Here is an 18301-nt window from a genome sequence, read left to right on the forward strand (position 1 = left end):
TACCAGCGTACTGGATTAATTATATCCATCCGTATATGGATGACTGGGTCATCGCAACGCCAACGTTCAACATACATCTACAGACTCTGGGGATATTATTCCAAGTCTTCAGGGAAGTAGGACTGCATATAAAACGAGAAAAATGCTGTTTCTGCGTTGCGGAGATGAAGTATTTGGGGTTCATCGTCAAAGGAAATGAACTATACCCGGATCCAGACAAGCTGAGCGCAATCAGAGATTACCCAGAACCAGCTAACAAGAAACAACTCAGGAGGTTCTTGGGAATGGTAAATTGGTACAGACGACATATGAAGATGGTAGCAAAAATTCAAAATCCACTCACTTCTATCACCAGTGAGAAATCAGTTTGGACTTGGGGTGCTGAACAGCAAGAATCGTTCAAGCAGATGAAAGAATTATTACTGAATGCACCAGCTTTAACCGTACCAGACTATAATCTACCATTTATATTATATACCGATGCCTGTGATACCGGAATTGGAGCTGTATTAACACAGAAAGCTCAAGACCGGGAGTACCACATCACTGCTATCAGCAGATCGCTGAACAAACACGAACGTAACTACACCACTACTGAGAAAGAATGCCTAGCAGTTATTTGGTCATATCAAAAACTGAGGGGTTATTATGAAGAATATCCAGTAACGGTTGTTACCGATCATGCAAGCTTGAGATGGCTACAGAACATCAAAAATCCACGAGGACGTTTAGCCAGATGGGTAGCAGAGTACTCGCTGTGGACTATAACTATAGTTCATCGACCAGGTATAAACAACGAGGCGGCTGATGCTCTCTCACGAGCATACGAGGGTGTTGAACCCGAGACAGAGAAGCTCAGTCGAGTCATTGACGTACAACACCAGTGGTACACGAGGAAAGTTGAGGAGGTCAAGGCTACACCAGACCGATTCCCTCAATGGAAATATATAGACAACGACCTATATTACTATCGACCACGACATCCGACACAAATATTTGAAGATGCGCCAGAGCATTGGAAACTCGTCGTAAGACCAGAAGCGCGCATGGCAATAATTCAGAATGCGCATGACGAATTAGTATCTGGACATGGCGGCACAACAAAAACATATCACCACGTGTCAAGTCATTATTACTGGCCGAATATGTACCACGACGTCCAAGAATATGTAAATAATTGCGAAGTCTGCAAAATTCACAAACCAGACACAAATCCACCGCAAGTTGCACCAGGACATAGACCGATCACTGAATTATGGGAGAGTGTATCAGTTGATACTGTGGGACCATTGCCCAGATCACAACATCAGAAAACTCATCTCATTGTCTTGTGTGACATGTACTCAAGATACCTGGAAGTTCAGCCAATATCAGAGCCAACAGGTAATAAAATAGTGTTTTTCCTGAGAGCCGTATTCAACCGATGGGGTTACCCAAGAGTTGTTGTTACCGACAACGGCACAGAATTTGTGAATAAAACTGTTGCAGAATATTTGCAAGATCACCAGATTGTCCACGAACTAACGCCAGCATATCATCCTCAGGCTAATCCTGTGGAGAGAGTAAACCGAAATTTAAAATCATTAATTCGTACTTTTCTTTCAGATAAACATTCCAAATGGGACCAAAATTTACCTGAACTTGTATATGCTTATAATACATCTGTTCACAGCTCGCTGACCGTCAGCCCAGCGTATCTGAATTTTGGTCGAGATCCGAGATACTTAGATCTACATCGGGGTGGAAAAGTATTAACCGAACTAAATAAGACAGATAATCGCAATACCGTCTTATCATTAATTGATGAACTTCGACATTATGTCGAATCATTCATGATAAAAGCTCAAAACCGTCAGGATGACTTACTACCTGACCCAAATATTAATATTGTTATCGGAGCTGAGGTATACATCAGAAACAAACAGTTAAGTAAAAAGGTTGATGGATTCGCAGGTAAGCTTGCACCTCCACGTAAAGGTCCGTATTTTGTACATAGTTTTTACTCTAACAGTTTGGTAAATATTTGCGATAAAAATAATGTATTAATCGGTACTTTTAGTATTAATGATCTTAAAATACCACGTCGGTCAAACCGAAATAAACCAGAGTCGGATAATGAGTCGTTAGTTCGACAAAATAATAAAATTAAGTAAAATATTGTAAAGTGCAATTTAAAATAGTTCTAACACTAGTACGTTGCATAGGTTAACCAGTCATATTTTTCTAGTATGAATTCGTTGGGGAGCCTGATCCAGACTTCATCAGTGTCACGACCAGAAGAAGAGCAGAACCGAGAGCTGCTCAGAAATCAACGGTTTCACGGAAGAACCGGCGATAGAAATTCATACTGGCTCAATCCAGCATTTGCCACAGCAGCCAGCTATTTAAACTTTGATATTCCTGTGCCAATGGATGTTACGCTATTATCTGGATTTCATCGACGTAACAGTAATGTATTAGTATATGAAGAAAAGAACTCTGTACTGGTTGTCCCAGAAAAACCAGTAAACGAACCAGTAAAACTACCAGAAATGCCAATTCCATCAATTGCTGTACCGTGTCAGATTGGTGTTGGCCAAGCATCTCAATTACTTGAGATAAATTTGAGACGAATCATCTCAAAACCAGAGTGGCAAGCAGCGGTAAGTAAGATTGCTAAAGACATCGTGCCAAAGTCAACCAGAACAGTAGCGACACAAACTATTGAGACCAGACTCGCACCAGTCCCAGAACCAGGATGTCTCAAGTGTAAAGAAAAGGGGCATTCTTTTGACAAATGTCCGAACGAGTTACGAGGGGACTGCTACTGTACAAATTGTCGCAGATTGGGACACACGAACAACACGTGCCCATATCATACTTGGAATACTGAAGGGTACAGAGCGATGAAACGATACTGTCATCATTGTTCAACACAGTATCCGTTTGCCAATGATTCATGTCAATCCTGCCGCATCAGAGTGGGAATGACCAAGGCATCACGGGGTGCGTATTTAACGTTACCACCGTAATAAAATAAGAACCAGACTATAACCAGAGTTTATGTGAAGTTCAAGAAAGTTCCAGAAGTGCTCAAGCAAAACAGTGTGATATTGACAATAGTATTTTTTAGATACCAGTTTTTTTTGTTTAATTATTATTTTTATTTTTATTTTTTGGTTTATATACAATTATTATTTAAAACTTTCTTTCGCATAAATTTAAAATTACCGATTTTGACAAGCGTGAGTTAGTTTCGTTAACTACGCATTTAATTGACCGGATTATGACATATCAGTATCTGTAATAATTTTTATTTTTTGTTTATCACATGTTTATTTTTTATTTTTATTTTTGTGTCTACTAATCAGAGAAAAGATACCTGAGTGTAGAATAAGGGACATTGATAAGTCCGTACAGAACTGATACCAGAAATGTATTTTATATCGTTATTAATAATATTTATAATATTTATATTGTTATATGTAATATTTATACTCGTAAAAAGAGTTTATAAAATAATTTTTATTTTTGAGATACTTGCTAATAATTTGTAAAGCAGTAATCTCAGTATTTGGAGCCACAGAGTGAATGTGACATTTTTGTAATGAGTGAATGATTATGCTGTTGTCGGCGCTGAAACATAGGTTTAACTTCAACCCTGTTACCATCAAAGTCATGATATTACCTGGGTTAAAGTTAAGGAGGGTGGTGTTACGAAGTTGCCTCGTGCGCCTCCGACATCAGGTGACCTCAGGTAATGTCACGTGAGACAGTGCGTCGGCACGACTATATAAGGGAGCGCGGTCAATCAAATGAGAGCTTAAAAGGTTTGGACACCTAGACTCCTTGTAATAGTCTAACGTGTTCTAATCAGTCAATCCAGTAGTACTGCATTACATTTAGTTAATCAGTAATAAAGTTAACATTTAGTTTAACTTTATCTCAGGTTGATCCAATTCACACTTAGTTGAATTGCGTAAGCTTCCCGTTATTAATTTCGGTTATTAATTAAAGTTACTGATAAGTGTGTGTGAAGTGGCGTTAATTAAGCATTTTCTCTTAATAAAATCTTAATTAACAATTGATATCAGCGTTTGAGTGAATTCACCTGCTATCCTGCCCACCTTTAGTGTTAAGGTGTTATAATCACATATTCATCAGTTATCCAGCCAGTCCAAGGTCATCAGGGACATCACCAACTCACCGAACACGGATCTAGGCTAAGTACTAGTGTTAGTTTAGATTTGTAAGGCCAGTTCGGGTATATTCCTAAAAAGAATATAAAATAAGAGTTTCATGGGTCTGAGTTAACTAGGGTAACCCACGAAAAGGCTGTTCCACCATCAACTACAGTTTTGAACGGCAACCCACCGTTTCACAAGCTACCTTTTGAACTTCATATACCTGGCTATCAGTATTGCGGCCCAGGAACAAAGTTAGAGAAGAGATTGGCTCGTGGTGATCCTGGCATCAATCCTTTGGATGCAGCGTGTAAAAATCACGACATTGCTTACTCGAAAAATCGAGAAAATTTGGCGGCACGTCACGAGGCTGATAAAATATTAGCTGATAAAGCGTGGGAACGGTTTCAAGCGAAAGACGCTTCTATTGGAGAAAAAGCTGCTGCTTGGAGTATAAAATGGAGTATAAATAAAATCATGAAGGTAAAAAAACGTTTTGGAATGGGAATGAAGAAGAAGAAGAGAATGGGGGGTAAGAAGAGAATGAGTGGTAAGAAGAAGAGAATGGTGGGTAAGAAGAGGAGAAAGAGTGGTAGGAAGAAAAGTACCAGCAAACGACCCAAGGTGGCACTGAGGAAAATTGTGACGGCTGCTAAGCAAGCAATGCAAGCAGATGGAGATCCGATTAAATCGGCACTCAAAGGGGCCCGACAAGAGGTAAAAAAATCTGGTGGGAAGAAAAATGTTCGACAGCCACGTATACTACCAGTTCCATCTAAAATCGGTGGTGTACTTCCGTTTTTGATCCCCCTATTTGCAGGTCTTTCAGCAACCGGTGCTCTCGCTGGTGGCGCTACGGCGGTTACGAAGGCTGTCAACGATGCTAGTTCAGCCAAAAGACAGTTAGAGGAGAGCAGGAGACATAATTCTAAAATGGAAGATAGCCATAGGTAAAGGCTTATACTTAAAGCCATACAGACGTGGTATGGGACTATATTTGTGGCCATATCCATCGGTTGGAAGAGGATGTAAGTCAAAAAACAAGTAGAGCTACCACATCGAGCACTTACAAACATAGACTTGATGAAATACGCCAAGGCATTAAAGATACCCAATTTCCACGGTGTTTTCATGAGAAACGATCTGCCAAAATCTGGACCTAAAGAATTCGAATCAGCTATTGTCAATCTTGATGATAAATTTGGATCTGGAACTCATTGGGTGGCGTACAAGAAAAGTCGTGATAAAGTAATTTATTTCGATAGTTTTCGTGATTTACAACCACCAGAAGATCGTATAAAATATCTCGATGTTGGTAGCGTGAAATATAATCATAAAAGATATCAAGACTTTGACACAATTATATGTGGACATTTGTGTCTAAAATTTCTTTCCGGACGACTTTAAATTGACATGACTAGTTACTCAGGACATTAGTCATGGCTGAGTCTTTCACATTAACGTTGACAGGATCGTCCTCTGTGCAGGGTTGGGCAAAAAAAGAATTTTCATTATTAATTATTCAATTAAAAAAAAATTTAATAATTAATGATGAAATTATTACTAATTTTTCAATAAATTGATAATAATTCCACACAAAAAAAATTAATGAATTTAATCAAAATTTATGCATAGATATATTATTAATTGAAAAAAAAATTTATAACTTATTGAAGATCGATTACTAATTACAAAAAAAATCTCTCTTTCAAATTATGATTCTACGAACTCATTCGAAGCTTAGAAATCAGAAAAAAAAAGTTTAGAATTTCTAACAAAAATTAGAAAAATGTACTGGCTAATTATTTAATACCCAAACAATTAACAATATATGCGAAGCATTATTAATTTTTTTTTTAATTATAAAAATTTGTTTGCTAATTAATAATTTTTCTCAAAAACTTAGAATTTATTTTCAGCTAATTACTAATTTTTCTTAAAAAATTAAAATTTATTTTCAGCTAATTACTAATTTTTCTTAAAAAATCAAAATTTATATAATTACTAATTTTTCTTAAAAAATTAGAATTTATTTTCAGCTAATTACTAATTCTTCTTAAAAAATTAGAATTTATTTTCAGCTAATTACTAATTTTTCTTAAAAAATCAAAATTTATTTTCAGCTAATTACTAATTTTTCTTAAAAAATTAGAATTTATTTTCGGCTAATTATTAAGTTTTCTGAAAAATAAGAAGTTTTTTTTTCGGCTAACTATTAAGTTTTCCTGAAAAATAAGACATTTCTTTGCAATGAAAAAGTAATAACCTTTCTTAAATGATTAGAAGTTCATTCCACGTACTATTAATCGTCCACTTGAAATTAAGTGTGTCCTTCTTTAATTACAAGACAAAATTTCCATATCGCGTTGGTATTTCCTATTCTGTTCAATATGTACACAAAATACTTGGCAATTATTCTGTGAAATAAGTGGAGAATATAAGATTTTAAGCCAAAATTGTTGATTTCAAATTACTATAAAAGTATTTGATGATCAGAAGAAAAATAAACATTTGTTTAAAGTAACTAAATTATAATAATTAAAGAATATAATATTATAGATTAGGATCTATGAAGACAATTCAGTTTGAAAGTATTTTAATATCTGATAATAAATAAACAATTTCTTACAGTTACTAAAATCCTTAGACAAAATAACAGATTTGAGTTGCAACTTTTCTAGTACAATTGATAGAAATATTATATATTTGGCAAATAATTATTGAAATAATTAAAGAATATAATATTCTAGATTAGGATTGATGAAGACAATTCAGTTTAAAAGTATTTTAATATCTGATAATAAATAAACAATTTTTTTTAGTTACTAAAATAACAGATTTGAGTTGCAACTTTTCTAGTACAATTGATAGAAATATTATATATTTGGCAAATAATTATTGAAATAATTAAAGAATATAATATTCTAGATTAGGATTGATGAAGACAAGTCAGTTTGAAAGTATTTTAATATCTGATAATAAATAAACAATTTTTTTTAGTTACTAAAATAACAGATTTGAGTTGCAACTTTCTCATTCCGGGAACAAATACTTTTATAAAATTATATTAAATTTTATGCTATTTTATCAAATCTTATTAAATTTTATATAATTTTATAAGATTTTATAGGAATATTTCATATAATTTTTAAAGTAAGACCTGAATAAGAGAAGTCATGATTGAACGAAATTTTATATCATTTTATATATCTTTACAAAATTGGATCCTATGAATGCATCTAATGTGAGGAAATATGTTGTAAAATTTTATAAAATATCATAAAAAATGTAGAATATTTAATTTTATAATATATTTTGATCTGATCAGACACGACTGATTTGATTTTGAAGTTTTTCCATTCAAAATAGGGGAAGGGGGGCAAAAGGGGGTAGGGTAGGCAAAACGGGGTACTCCCAAAATTTTATAGTTAAAAATTGTATTTTTTAAATATTCCAAAATCACTTCTGTAAATATAATTGAGTATTATTTTGATTATTTTTTGTGAAACTTTTTCAAAAATCGAGTGTTAGTCGAAAAATGTTGATAGCTTTTGTTTTATGATAAAAACCAATAAAATTTTTTTTTCTTCCTTTGCATCCAATAATTGTGTAAAATGTAATTTTTCTTCATGTAAATTACTTACAAGAAAATTTAATTTAATCAATTTTATTTAATGGGAATACAAAATTTTTTTTGTTTCAACGGTAACTCAAATTTTTATTAATTTACTTTGAATATCATCATAAACAAAAATATTTAGCGTATTTGAGTCCTCGAAACCTTAGCATTTTCTGAAATATCCTACTTTGTCCCCCCTTCCCTTACGTGTGAAAGTTAAGATTTTTTTTTTCAATTCCCGATCATTCAGCCACTTTTCAAATTATCGAGTCGTCGTTTGCGGCATTTCGTAGGTAATGTAATGCTCTTCAAAGATCTATTGAGTACTTTTTCTCAAACTCTACTTGTTTTTTCTATATTTGTTTTGAAAACAATTTTTTTTTAATATTAGCGTAGTTTTTTTGTTGATATTGACTAAATAACAAAACTTACAGTAAAATTCTTTAATCACGTGATATAGCAATTTTATTAATATTGTAAATAAACGATCTGTTAAAAATTTTTCTAAATATTATCAAATTTAACCCTTGATATTGACATTAATGGGTTAAATTAATAAAAATATAATAATTTACTGATTTACCAAAAAATGGCTGACGATCAAAATTTTTATATTAAACGAAGTGGATGAATATTTATGAATTGTTTATTCTGGTAATTTTTAATTGTTTTTAAAAAATCACTTAAATATAAGAGCTTATAGAGAATTTTTTGAAGCTTTTAAAATTCAACATTGGTTCTCTGTATGATTATTAATTTCCGAGTTATTGATTTTCAAAGTAAATGTGGACTTTCTTGCACTGATTGACGATAACCGCAAAATTTCTCAATTTCTATTGGAAGTATTTAAAAAAATCTATTGCGTAAAGTTTTTTTCTTAACGATTATTTAAAAACTTCCCTTTGAAGTAAATTTCACTACTAAGGGGAGTCAGTTAAATGAATAATATCTCTTTTGTATTCACTCCCAAATTACTCCGTACTCCCTCCAAAAACTTTGTACGGAGTAATTATTCTGGAAATGAGAAATTAGAGAAAAATTATATTCTCATTATTCTGGAAATCAGTAGTTAGAGAAAAAATATTTTCTAATTATTCTGGAAATCAGTAATTAGAGAAAAAATATTTTCTAATTATTCTGGAAATCAGTAATTAGAGGAAAAATATCTTCTAATTATTCTGAAAATCAGTAATTAGAGAAAAAATATATTCTAATTTTTTTAAACATCAATAATTAGAGAACAATTATTTCCTGATTATTTGATTAATTAATATTTAGACACAGAAATTTACTAATTATTTTAAAATAATTAATTAAAAGTAAACGATTTTTTAATTTTTGAAGTAATTAGTAATTAGAAACAAACAATTTTTAATTTTTTTAAATTTAATAATTGGGGGAAATTTGATCCTAATTTTCAAGGAAATTAAAATTATTGAAAAAAAATTATCTAATTGCTTGTCTATTGAATAATTATCAGATATGAGTATGAAATTTTTCTAAAAATTAGAAATTTTTGTAAAGAAAATGATAAATACTTTCATAATTATTAATTATAAAATGAATAATAGTTGAATTTTTTGGCAATTGAAATTTCTTTCCCAGATAATTTTAATTTTTCTTTCAATTGAAATTATCAATACTCAAATTTTTTATTTCGAGATATTTTATAAAATAAGTTTAGAAAATACTAATTTTTTGAAATAATTCGTAATTATTTTTAATTAATTATTAATTAATTGAAAAATTAATTATTTAAGCGAAAAATAGTGATGAAAATACTATTTTTGCCCAACCCTGCCCCTGTGTTAGAGGCAAATTATTTCCCACCAATTGAACTGTCAGAGGGAAAGAATTATGTCTTGGGTCTTGTAGAATTGCTGACATTTAATTCGATACCTAATATATACATTGGCGCTAATAAGTTTTATGTAACTTATCCTCCGGATAATGAAGAACAAGAAGACAAGAATGACATCTTGGATAACAATGTAGGAAATATCGACAAACCTGATGCAAAAAGGACAAAACGAGATGTGTTTATAGCAACGAGAAGTGATGAAAATGTTTCATTGGCCCCAGAGGTTGATGTGCAATCTCAAAGAGATATTCCTAAGAAAATAACCCCCAACAAAATTGTTCCTGTTAAAGAAAAGGTAATTAAAATACAGACTGGTAGTTATGAAATCGGAGATATTGAGAAATACATACGAAAAGCATTACCGAGACTTAGCATCAGTATAAAAGCAAATAATAATGAACTAAGAAGTGAAATTAAATGTGATCAGGTTATAAATTTTATACCTAAAGATTCTGTTGGTCGGCTGTTAGGTTTCAAAAATCGTCGGCTTTAACCAAACAAAACTCACTCATCAGATTTACCTGTGGCCATACTAAAGCTGAATGCTCTAAGGGTTGAGTGTAATATAACCACAGGTGCTTATATAAATGAGCGCAAAGTGCACACGATTCACGAGTTTTTTCCGGGTGTACCACCAGGATATAAGATTGTGGAGTTGCCATCACACGTCATTTACCTTCCAATCACCGCAGATGCTATATATAATATAAGACTACGTATAGTGGATCAGGATGGAAAATTAGCAAATTTTAGGGGTGAAACTATAACCATAAGATTACATGTGAGAACGATATAAAATGGGTATTGTATATGATACAAAGAGTGGCGCTGGCTATAAAAAGATATCAACATAGCCAAGCACAATCAGTCGAAGAAGACCTCACATGGCGTTAACACATCAGAACGAGCAGTTCCTGAAAAGTCTAGGACTACGTTTACGTGGAAAATTAACAAAATAAAATTCAACTTCTGCTGCATAATCCCGTGTCGAAAGACTTAGGTGGTAAGCTGTTGAGTATAATGTCTAATAACGACGCTACAAACAACTTGAAGAAGTATTTAGAGAGCCAACAACGTAAATACGGTACAGATTTTAAAGACAGCAAAGATAAATATTCAGCACCAAGCATAAAAGGTAGTACAGCGTACAGTGGTTACGAGAATGGCAACAAGTACGGTGCAGTAGGTGACAGAGGATATAAAAATAATGGCTAATATATTGGATATCCAACGACCAATTATATTCGATGACTCAATTTCTCACTATGAACTGCATGCTCATCAACCCTATGCATCGTCGACTTTGAACAACAATGATGAAGTTCGTATCACCATCCAGAATCAAAATTTGTGCATACTTCCTAGCAAAAGTGCACTCCATATTCCCGGAAAGTTTACTAAGAATGATAATACTGCTATCGTTGCTACCACCAACTTGGTTAATATGGGGATTGTCCACATGATTAAAGAATTCCGTTTACTTATGAATGGTGTTGAAGTTGATCGAAGCAGTAACGTCGGTATAACAAGCCTGATGAAAGGTTATGTATCATTTAGTCCAAATCAGTTAAGTACTTTAGAGAATGCTGGCTGGGTAATGGAAAATAATGTCAAATTGATCAACGCTGCAGGAAATTTTGATTTTTTAATTCCGCTGAATATTTTGAGTGGTTTTGCTGAAGATTATCTGAAAGTTCTCATGAATGTTCAGCTAGAAATAGTTCTTACAATTTCAAACAGTGACATTAATGCTTACATACAACAAGCAGCGGCAGGAGCGGATGCTGAGGAAGTAAAATTGACTTTACAAAAAATTGAGTGGATTGTGCCGTATGTAACCCCTCCAGACAAGGAGAAAATTCAAGCATTAAATTATATTACCAGTGATCCAGCTATCTCAATTAGTTTTCGAACCTGGGAATCGTATGAGTATCTGCTGTTACCAGCAACCTCAAGACACATTTGGGCTGTCAAAACATCAACACAACTGGAGAAGCCACGTTACGTCATCCTCGGATTTCAGACAGCAAGAAAAAACGACGCAAGGAAGAACGCAAGTCGATTTGATCACTGTCTGCTTCGGAACGTAAAGTTATTCCTGAACTCACAGAGTTATCCGTACGGGTATCTAAATTTGGACATAAACGACAATCAGTGTGCTTTATTGTATAATATGTACACTGATTTTCAATCTTCATACTACGATAAAGAGCCTGAGCCACTGTTGACAAAGCGGAAATTTCTGCAAGAAGCTCCGCTCTGTGTTATAGACTGCTCTAAACAGAGTGAGGCTATTAAATCTGGACCAGTAGACATTCGATTGGAGTTTGAATCCACAAATCAATTTCCACAAAACACAACGGCTGATTGTTTAATCATTCACGATCGTATAGTTGAGTATAATCCCATCAGCAGCACTGTACGGAAATTGACTTGAAACATGGTTGTGCAATTTGATCTGACACCAACTATACATTATATGTACACATGGAGGTATGCATACAAAACTGCTAGACATGGTGAATGGGAACAAATGGCTCGAGATCGAGAAAGGTTTAAAAATAGGATAGAAAGATTAAGTTATATTATAGAACCTGTATTGATTAAAAGAATTAATAAATAAATAAAAATTTTTCACCGATGATTTAATTTGTTTTATTATTTATAATCTTAACCTAATACATTCCAATAGCATAAGTTTAATTAATTTGTATATTTTTTTTTTAACTTGTTTTGTGAATTATTATTTTTATAGAATTACTATTATTTATACACTCTGGTATGGATAAAAGCCATATTCCACAAATATCCCAATCACCACCAGACGCTGGGTAGTGGTCCATGCAAAATGAGTAATCTCTTATTTTATCATTATTTTGTAATTCCAATGGGAGAGTATCGTAAACATGACGTATTTGGGTCCTCGCAAAACGTAGAAGAAAGTGATAATCAAGACAGGCGATATCACGATTATGCATTTTTTTCAAATCAGACAATTGATAATATATTTGCACAGATTTCTCGTATGATGGTTCGTCACCCCAAAATTCCAAGAACCATCGCTTCAATTGTTGAATATTTTTGAAAGCACATGCATGTGTTCTTCGGCGATGGAACTGTCTCAGCGGGCATTTCTCCTTCTCGTAGCGATCCACGTTTTCAAATGAATAATGTCTCATCAGTTGGATGTCGATTATTTGTGCTGATTAATCGGTCAAGATCGTCAACCATTTGTTTTTTAGCTTTCCGTCAACATAAACATAACTTGCTTTGCTCACCAAATCTTTAATAATATCTTTGAGTTCGCTGTATGGCACTTCACCTGAGTCCCACCAGATACCATGACCGCAGCCACTTTCATCGAGAGTTTCTTGCATGATTGCTCCATCATACTCCAATGGTGGATGAAAGATGAAATGTTTACACTTGAAGAATGAGAAATCTTCATCTGCTATATCCACGACACATAATTCTTTCACTGCTGAGGTGTCATCGGGCATAACAAACCCCGCGATATCTTAGATAAATTCCATTGTCTTTTATTTTTTGTCGATACGTTCTTCTAGTTTTTCCAAGCTTTCGATCACCTGATACAGTTTTTTTACAGAGTCCTTGAATGGACAGAGTACGGACACGCTTTTTATCACGTCTAGTTAGAATGATATTCAAATTAGTTTGTAAAAGATGAATATCACGTACAAAGCTTTCAATATCATCTTGTGTTGGTGTTTCAAAATAACGTGTCAATAATTCTGCTTCAAATAAGACGTATGGTGGATGGTTTACTAGATACTCTATTTCTTCTTCACTTAATTGATCCATTTCAGTTGTCTACGCGTTATTTTGATGAGTTAGTTTTGATCATTAAATGAGTTATAACGTATGTAATTCTGTGACAGACTTGTTCGTAGTCTTTACGATCTTTAAAAGATAGTAATAAGTTCTTCCAATATAAGATTTGTAAGTCAATTTCTTTTTCTTTAGTAAGTAATTTATAAATGTAATTGTCTTCTTCTTCACTCAAAACGCTCACTGTCTCGTACACACATTGTGCTGAATGTTCACAACGTTCAGTGCATACATGAGGTCTGTAAAAAGATAGGCAGTTAATATGGTTGCAAAATGCACGCTAGTTCAATTAAAAAGATATGTTTTTTTTTACAATACCTTAGTTTTTGGCGGTCTATTTATAAATCACTTTTTATAGGTTTTAAATAGCTCATTAAATGCTTCTACTTTAAAATACTTGAGCAGACTGATGCATATGGCCGCTAGAGTCACCCACTCAACTCTTTATTCCCCCACTTAGTTGCCGAAAAACGAGTTCGGACTTGTCGTATGACGTAAAAAGATGACGTCATCGGGTAAAAAGACGCCATTGCGCAGGTTCATATTCCCCCACTTGGTCTGAAATATGAGCTTAGTAACGGTAATCGACGCAGAAGATGATGTCATCGAAGCATTCGCGCAGCTTCATTCTCCCCCACTAACGAGTTACTTGCTAAAACAGAGGGGTGGGGGAAGAACTAAACCGCGAGATGGCAGGGACTTGGGGGCTTCGCGCAAGTGCTCGTGCTACACCCTGTTTCAATATATAAAGAATCCGAATGATCATATATAAATACATGTCATGCTATTATCAGAGCTGGTACACGATAAGGTACCAGCTCTGATCATAGTGTGGCAGTATTTTTCGTCATACACATCATAATTTACTGCTGGTCGATAAAATCTTACCTAGAGTCGGTATCAGCCACTTGACCACCTCAGATATGTACAAATTACCGACCGCAGATATGGTACATTACCGATGGGTAGTATCGGCGACGGACGGTAAGGAAGAATACTACGTTATCGGGGGTGAACCCCCCTGCCTCACTACTTAAAATCTAAATGAATAATGTAAAATACTAAGATAGCGCGTACTACATACCATAAATATTATAAAGATTTAAGTAAAATAATTAAATAACAAAAACAAAAAGAGAAAAAAAAACAATATTTTTACTTTTGCCTTTGACGAGATATCAAGGAAATATTGTAACAAAATCAGTGACTAGGTATAATGTAAATTAAGATACTAGAATTTAGAAATGCATGGGTAATAATTCCGTATAAGTAATTCAGAGATAAATAACCTAAAAGATGAAATAAGTATAGGACTACAGTAATTATAAACATATATATACATATATAAAAGAAAGGAAAAAAAATACATATAAATAGATAAATAAATAAAAATTTACAAAAGGACTATTCCACAAAATAAAAAAAAAAGGAGGGTGATAATATATATATATATATATATATATATATATATATATATATATATATATATATATATATATATATATATATATATATATATATATATATATATATATATATATATATATATATATATATATATATATATATATATATATATATATATATATATATATATCGCCACGTATAGATTAATTTGCTTCTACTAAGATAAAAACATATACGCATTATAATAATAATATATATAATACTCGAGCCCTACAATAAAGCAGCTAAATTCATCTTATAATTACTCTGACAAAATTTCGTAAGAGATAAGAATTAGGATTAGCTTGCATTGATTTTTAGTTAGATTTATTGTAGTAATTTAGAATAAGTATCTAAAAATATCTGTAAGAATATATATACATATATATCAAATATTAAAATGCTATTATATTTTAAGCTTCCTGGCACCAATTATAAAATAAATTAGGATATACATACATATATATATATTCATGAATGAAATTAGTATTAAGATTAAAAAAAAAAAAAAACACACACACACACAAAAAAATCATTGCAATTATTCATCATCAATTTTCTTTTATCATATAACATTCATAATTAACACAAGTGAGAATAATTCACTTGAATTTATATTGTAAAATTTTTTATAATCTTAGCTATAAGTTAAAACAACCATAGGTAGTGAACATAGGTTGAGGGATAAACACGACCTCAGTCGTTCCCCCGGACCCCTTTTCACGAAACCCCAATGGGCAGTCAATGAACCTGCCATATGCACCGACACACGATGACGACGACAAGAGAGAAGATTCAGTGGGGTCACTTAAAGCAAGCGTGCTTGCCTCAACGTCCCATCCTTTTCCCAAAAGGGAAAAAATGTATGTGAGCAACAAGGAAGAAAATTTTCAAACGTAACACTCATTGCAACGGCTCTTCGATACTTCTCATCCTTCTTGTGTTCACGGATCTACGTACACCACCATCACGAAACTAAAGGGGAAACGAATCATCACCAGTCATACAAATTCACTGTTCTTACCAGCCAGTAAAAACAAATGAATTTAATAAAAAGGGGAGAGAAGAAAATTTTGCTACCTTTACCTTCTCTCATAACACGAGACAAGGATAAAAGGCCACAATCTCGATCCAAAATCTAACACAAAATAAACTCAAAGAAACCAGCTTAAAAATAACCATTGAGATCCAATACATGACCTGTGTGAAGGAACCATATACTGTCGGTAATACATAAAGAAGTATATGATAAAAACTGGACATGTGCGGCGGCAAGGTTGTTAATATTGTTTGATATATGATTAATCGTGTATAATGATCTGTGCGCTGAATATTATAATCCATGATATGGGTGATTGCACATATATGATATTGCATCTCAAGTTATATCTTCAAACTTATAATTTCAATATTATAGTAATTTCGATATTACTATACAGTTATAAATAATTATAAATACACATTCATACTAAAATTAAAAGGGACAAAATATAAATACTTAAGTTATTATATAACTACATTAGATACTCAAACTATCCTACATCGTATATTAATAAATCATATATCTTATTACATATATGTATATAACTTGAAGTATAATATAAAATACTTGAACAATACTTATAAGTTACCATGTAAAAGAAGAAAATGTTGCCGATATATATATATATATATATATATATATATATATATATATATATATATATATATGTTGCAAATTACAAAATCATATAATATTGCGAAAAATTTGGTGTGGAGAGAAATTTGAACCAACGACGACCAGCAATGGAAAACGACGAAACAAAATCAACAAATCTAACTTAATACAAGAATTATCAACTAAAAGGGAAAAGGAACTCAAGGAACTCTCAACCTAGTTAAATTACAAATACATTTCAGATAATTTTCTTTTCTTTATTAAAATAACGCAAAATTTGTGTACACAAATATAAAATATCCAACAAAATATACGTATAAATGTGATATATAAATGTATGTATGTATATGTAAAAATGTTCCGAGAAACACATCATGAAGTGACATGGCCCTGGCCACAATATACGCAGAGAGGCACTGACGGCTTGCACTCCTCCCAGAACTCTTCTAGAACTGCTCTGACTCGAAGAGGTGCCATCTCCAGAATATTCCATAAATGGACCGGACACAATCCCGCTACCAACTGTAACACAAGAATATTGAAATTGAAAATAAGAAAAACAAAACGCGTATATGCGTGTATATGTGTGTGCTCATGCGTACGTATGTATATATATATACTTGCTCAAAACTTACCGCCACTATGGTATCAAACTCGAAATGTTCCATGAGGGTCCTCGGCATCGCTGACACCAACCAGCTGGCTTCAACTGATGTCATCGGTGACAGCAATCCAACCAGCGGATCGCAGAAAGGGATCGGATACATGTAACCTTCAGCGAATGTCACTCTGAATGGGACCCTGACGATCTTTGGGTCCCCCATAGCCACGTACACGCGCCTCAGCTCCAAAAACTTCCCTTTCGCTGGTGGGCAGGCTCTTTTCGCTGGTACCACACGAGGGCCCCGACTCCTTTTTGCCGAGCGTTTCACCGTCCCTGAAGTGGACAATTGAGGCTGCGAATAAATAACAAACATCATAAACAAAACCATTATGGAATCACAAAAAGGTTCTTGCACAGCTGGCTCCGGACACCTAACCCATCGCTCGTATCGCGATGTATCAGGCTGATACATCTGATCTTCTGTTACGTCCAAGATGACGAAAACACGTTTTTCAGTTCCTTAATTTTGAGTCAAAGCACTTAAGCCATCTACTCAGGTAGCGGGGACCTCGCTATTTAGTGTCGAGTATGTCAATATACGAAAATAGGATGTACGAGGTGAATGGATGTGTCTTATCACTAGATAAATAAACAATTAATTAAACTTACAGTTGGTTTATTTAATATAACAATATGTCAGGATACAAGATTTGGCTGAGCTGGAGACCAGATTTTTGATTGGAATTCGACTCGTATGAAATTGTTGTTGGTTGAAATTCGATTCGAAATAAATTGTTGTTGGTTGAAATTCGATTTGGAATGAAATGTTGTCAGGTGGCTTGATGGTTGATTACGGTTCTTGAATGTTGATAATGGTTGATGTGAATGAGCAGAGGAGTTTATGTGTTTAGTGAGAAGCGGAGGGATACATCGCACGGAGGGGCAGTGGAAGATGGGTGAAGCAGCACGCATTTTCAAATAAGGAGATTTTATAATGATGGCACGCGTCAAAAGAAGAGACCGTGAAAGCGCAAGCGTCAAATACAACAATTAGTTGGATTATTAGAGACAGAAACTATATTCCTATATATGTGTTAGTCAA

At 33.4% G+C, this 18301-nt stretch overlaps 2 protein-coding genes across 2 annotated transcripts; one reads left to right on the forward strand and one right to left on the reverse strand.

Moving 5' to 3' along the window:
• The first annotated feature begins 10850 nt into the window (after window positions 1–10850).
• LOC130674205 (uncharacterized) lies at window positions 10851–12080 on the forward strand. The gene has a single exon (XM_057479473.1). It carries the CDS (start codon window positions 10851–10853, stop codon window positions 12078–12080), a length of 1230 nt encoding a protein of 409 aa, XP_057335456.1.
• A 4887-nt stretch (window positions 12081–16967) lies between these two features.
• LOC130674206 (uncharacterized) lies at window positions 16968–17822 on the reverse strand. The gene is made up of 2 exons (XM_057479474.1): window positions 17231–17822; window positions 16968–17117 (listed from the first exon to the last, which is right to left on the reverse strand). The coding sequence occupies exons 1-2, from the start codon at window positions 17669–17671 to the stop codon at window positions 16968–16970; spliced, it is 591 nt and encodes a 196-aa protein (XP_057335457.1). The 5' UTR covers window positions 17672–17822.
• Between the last annotated feature and the right edge of the window lie 479 nt (window positions 17823–18301).

The sequence above is a fragment of the Microplitis mediator genome, chromosome 9 (genome assembly GCF_029852145.1).
Source record: "Microplitis mediator isolate UGA2020A chromosome 9, iyMicMedi2.1, whole genome shotgun sequence".
NCBI lineage: Eukaryota > Metazoa > Arthropoda > Insecta > Hymenoptera > Braconidae > Microplitis > Microplitis mediator.

What these genes read in the sequence shown, in the direction of transcription:
- LOC130674205 (XM_057479473.1), top strand. Translation starts at nt 10,851, where the DNA reads ATGGCTAATATATTGGATATCCAACGACCAATTATATTCGATGACTCA.
- LOC130674206 (XM_057479474.1), bottom strand. Translation starts at nt 17,671, where the DNA reads ATGTATCAGCCTGATACATCGCGATACGAGCGATGGGTTAGGTGTCCG. An exon ending in AGTTTGATACCATAGTGGCG is followed by an intron (nt 17,118 to 17,230) that starts GTAAGTTTTGAG and finishes CTTGTGTTACAG; the next exon opens with TTGGTAGCGGGATTGTGTCC.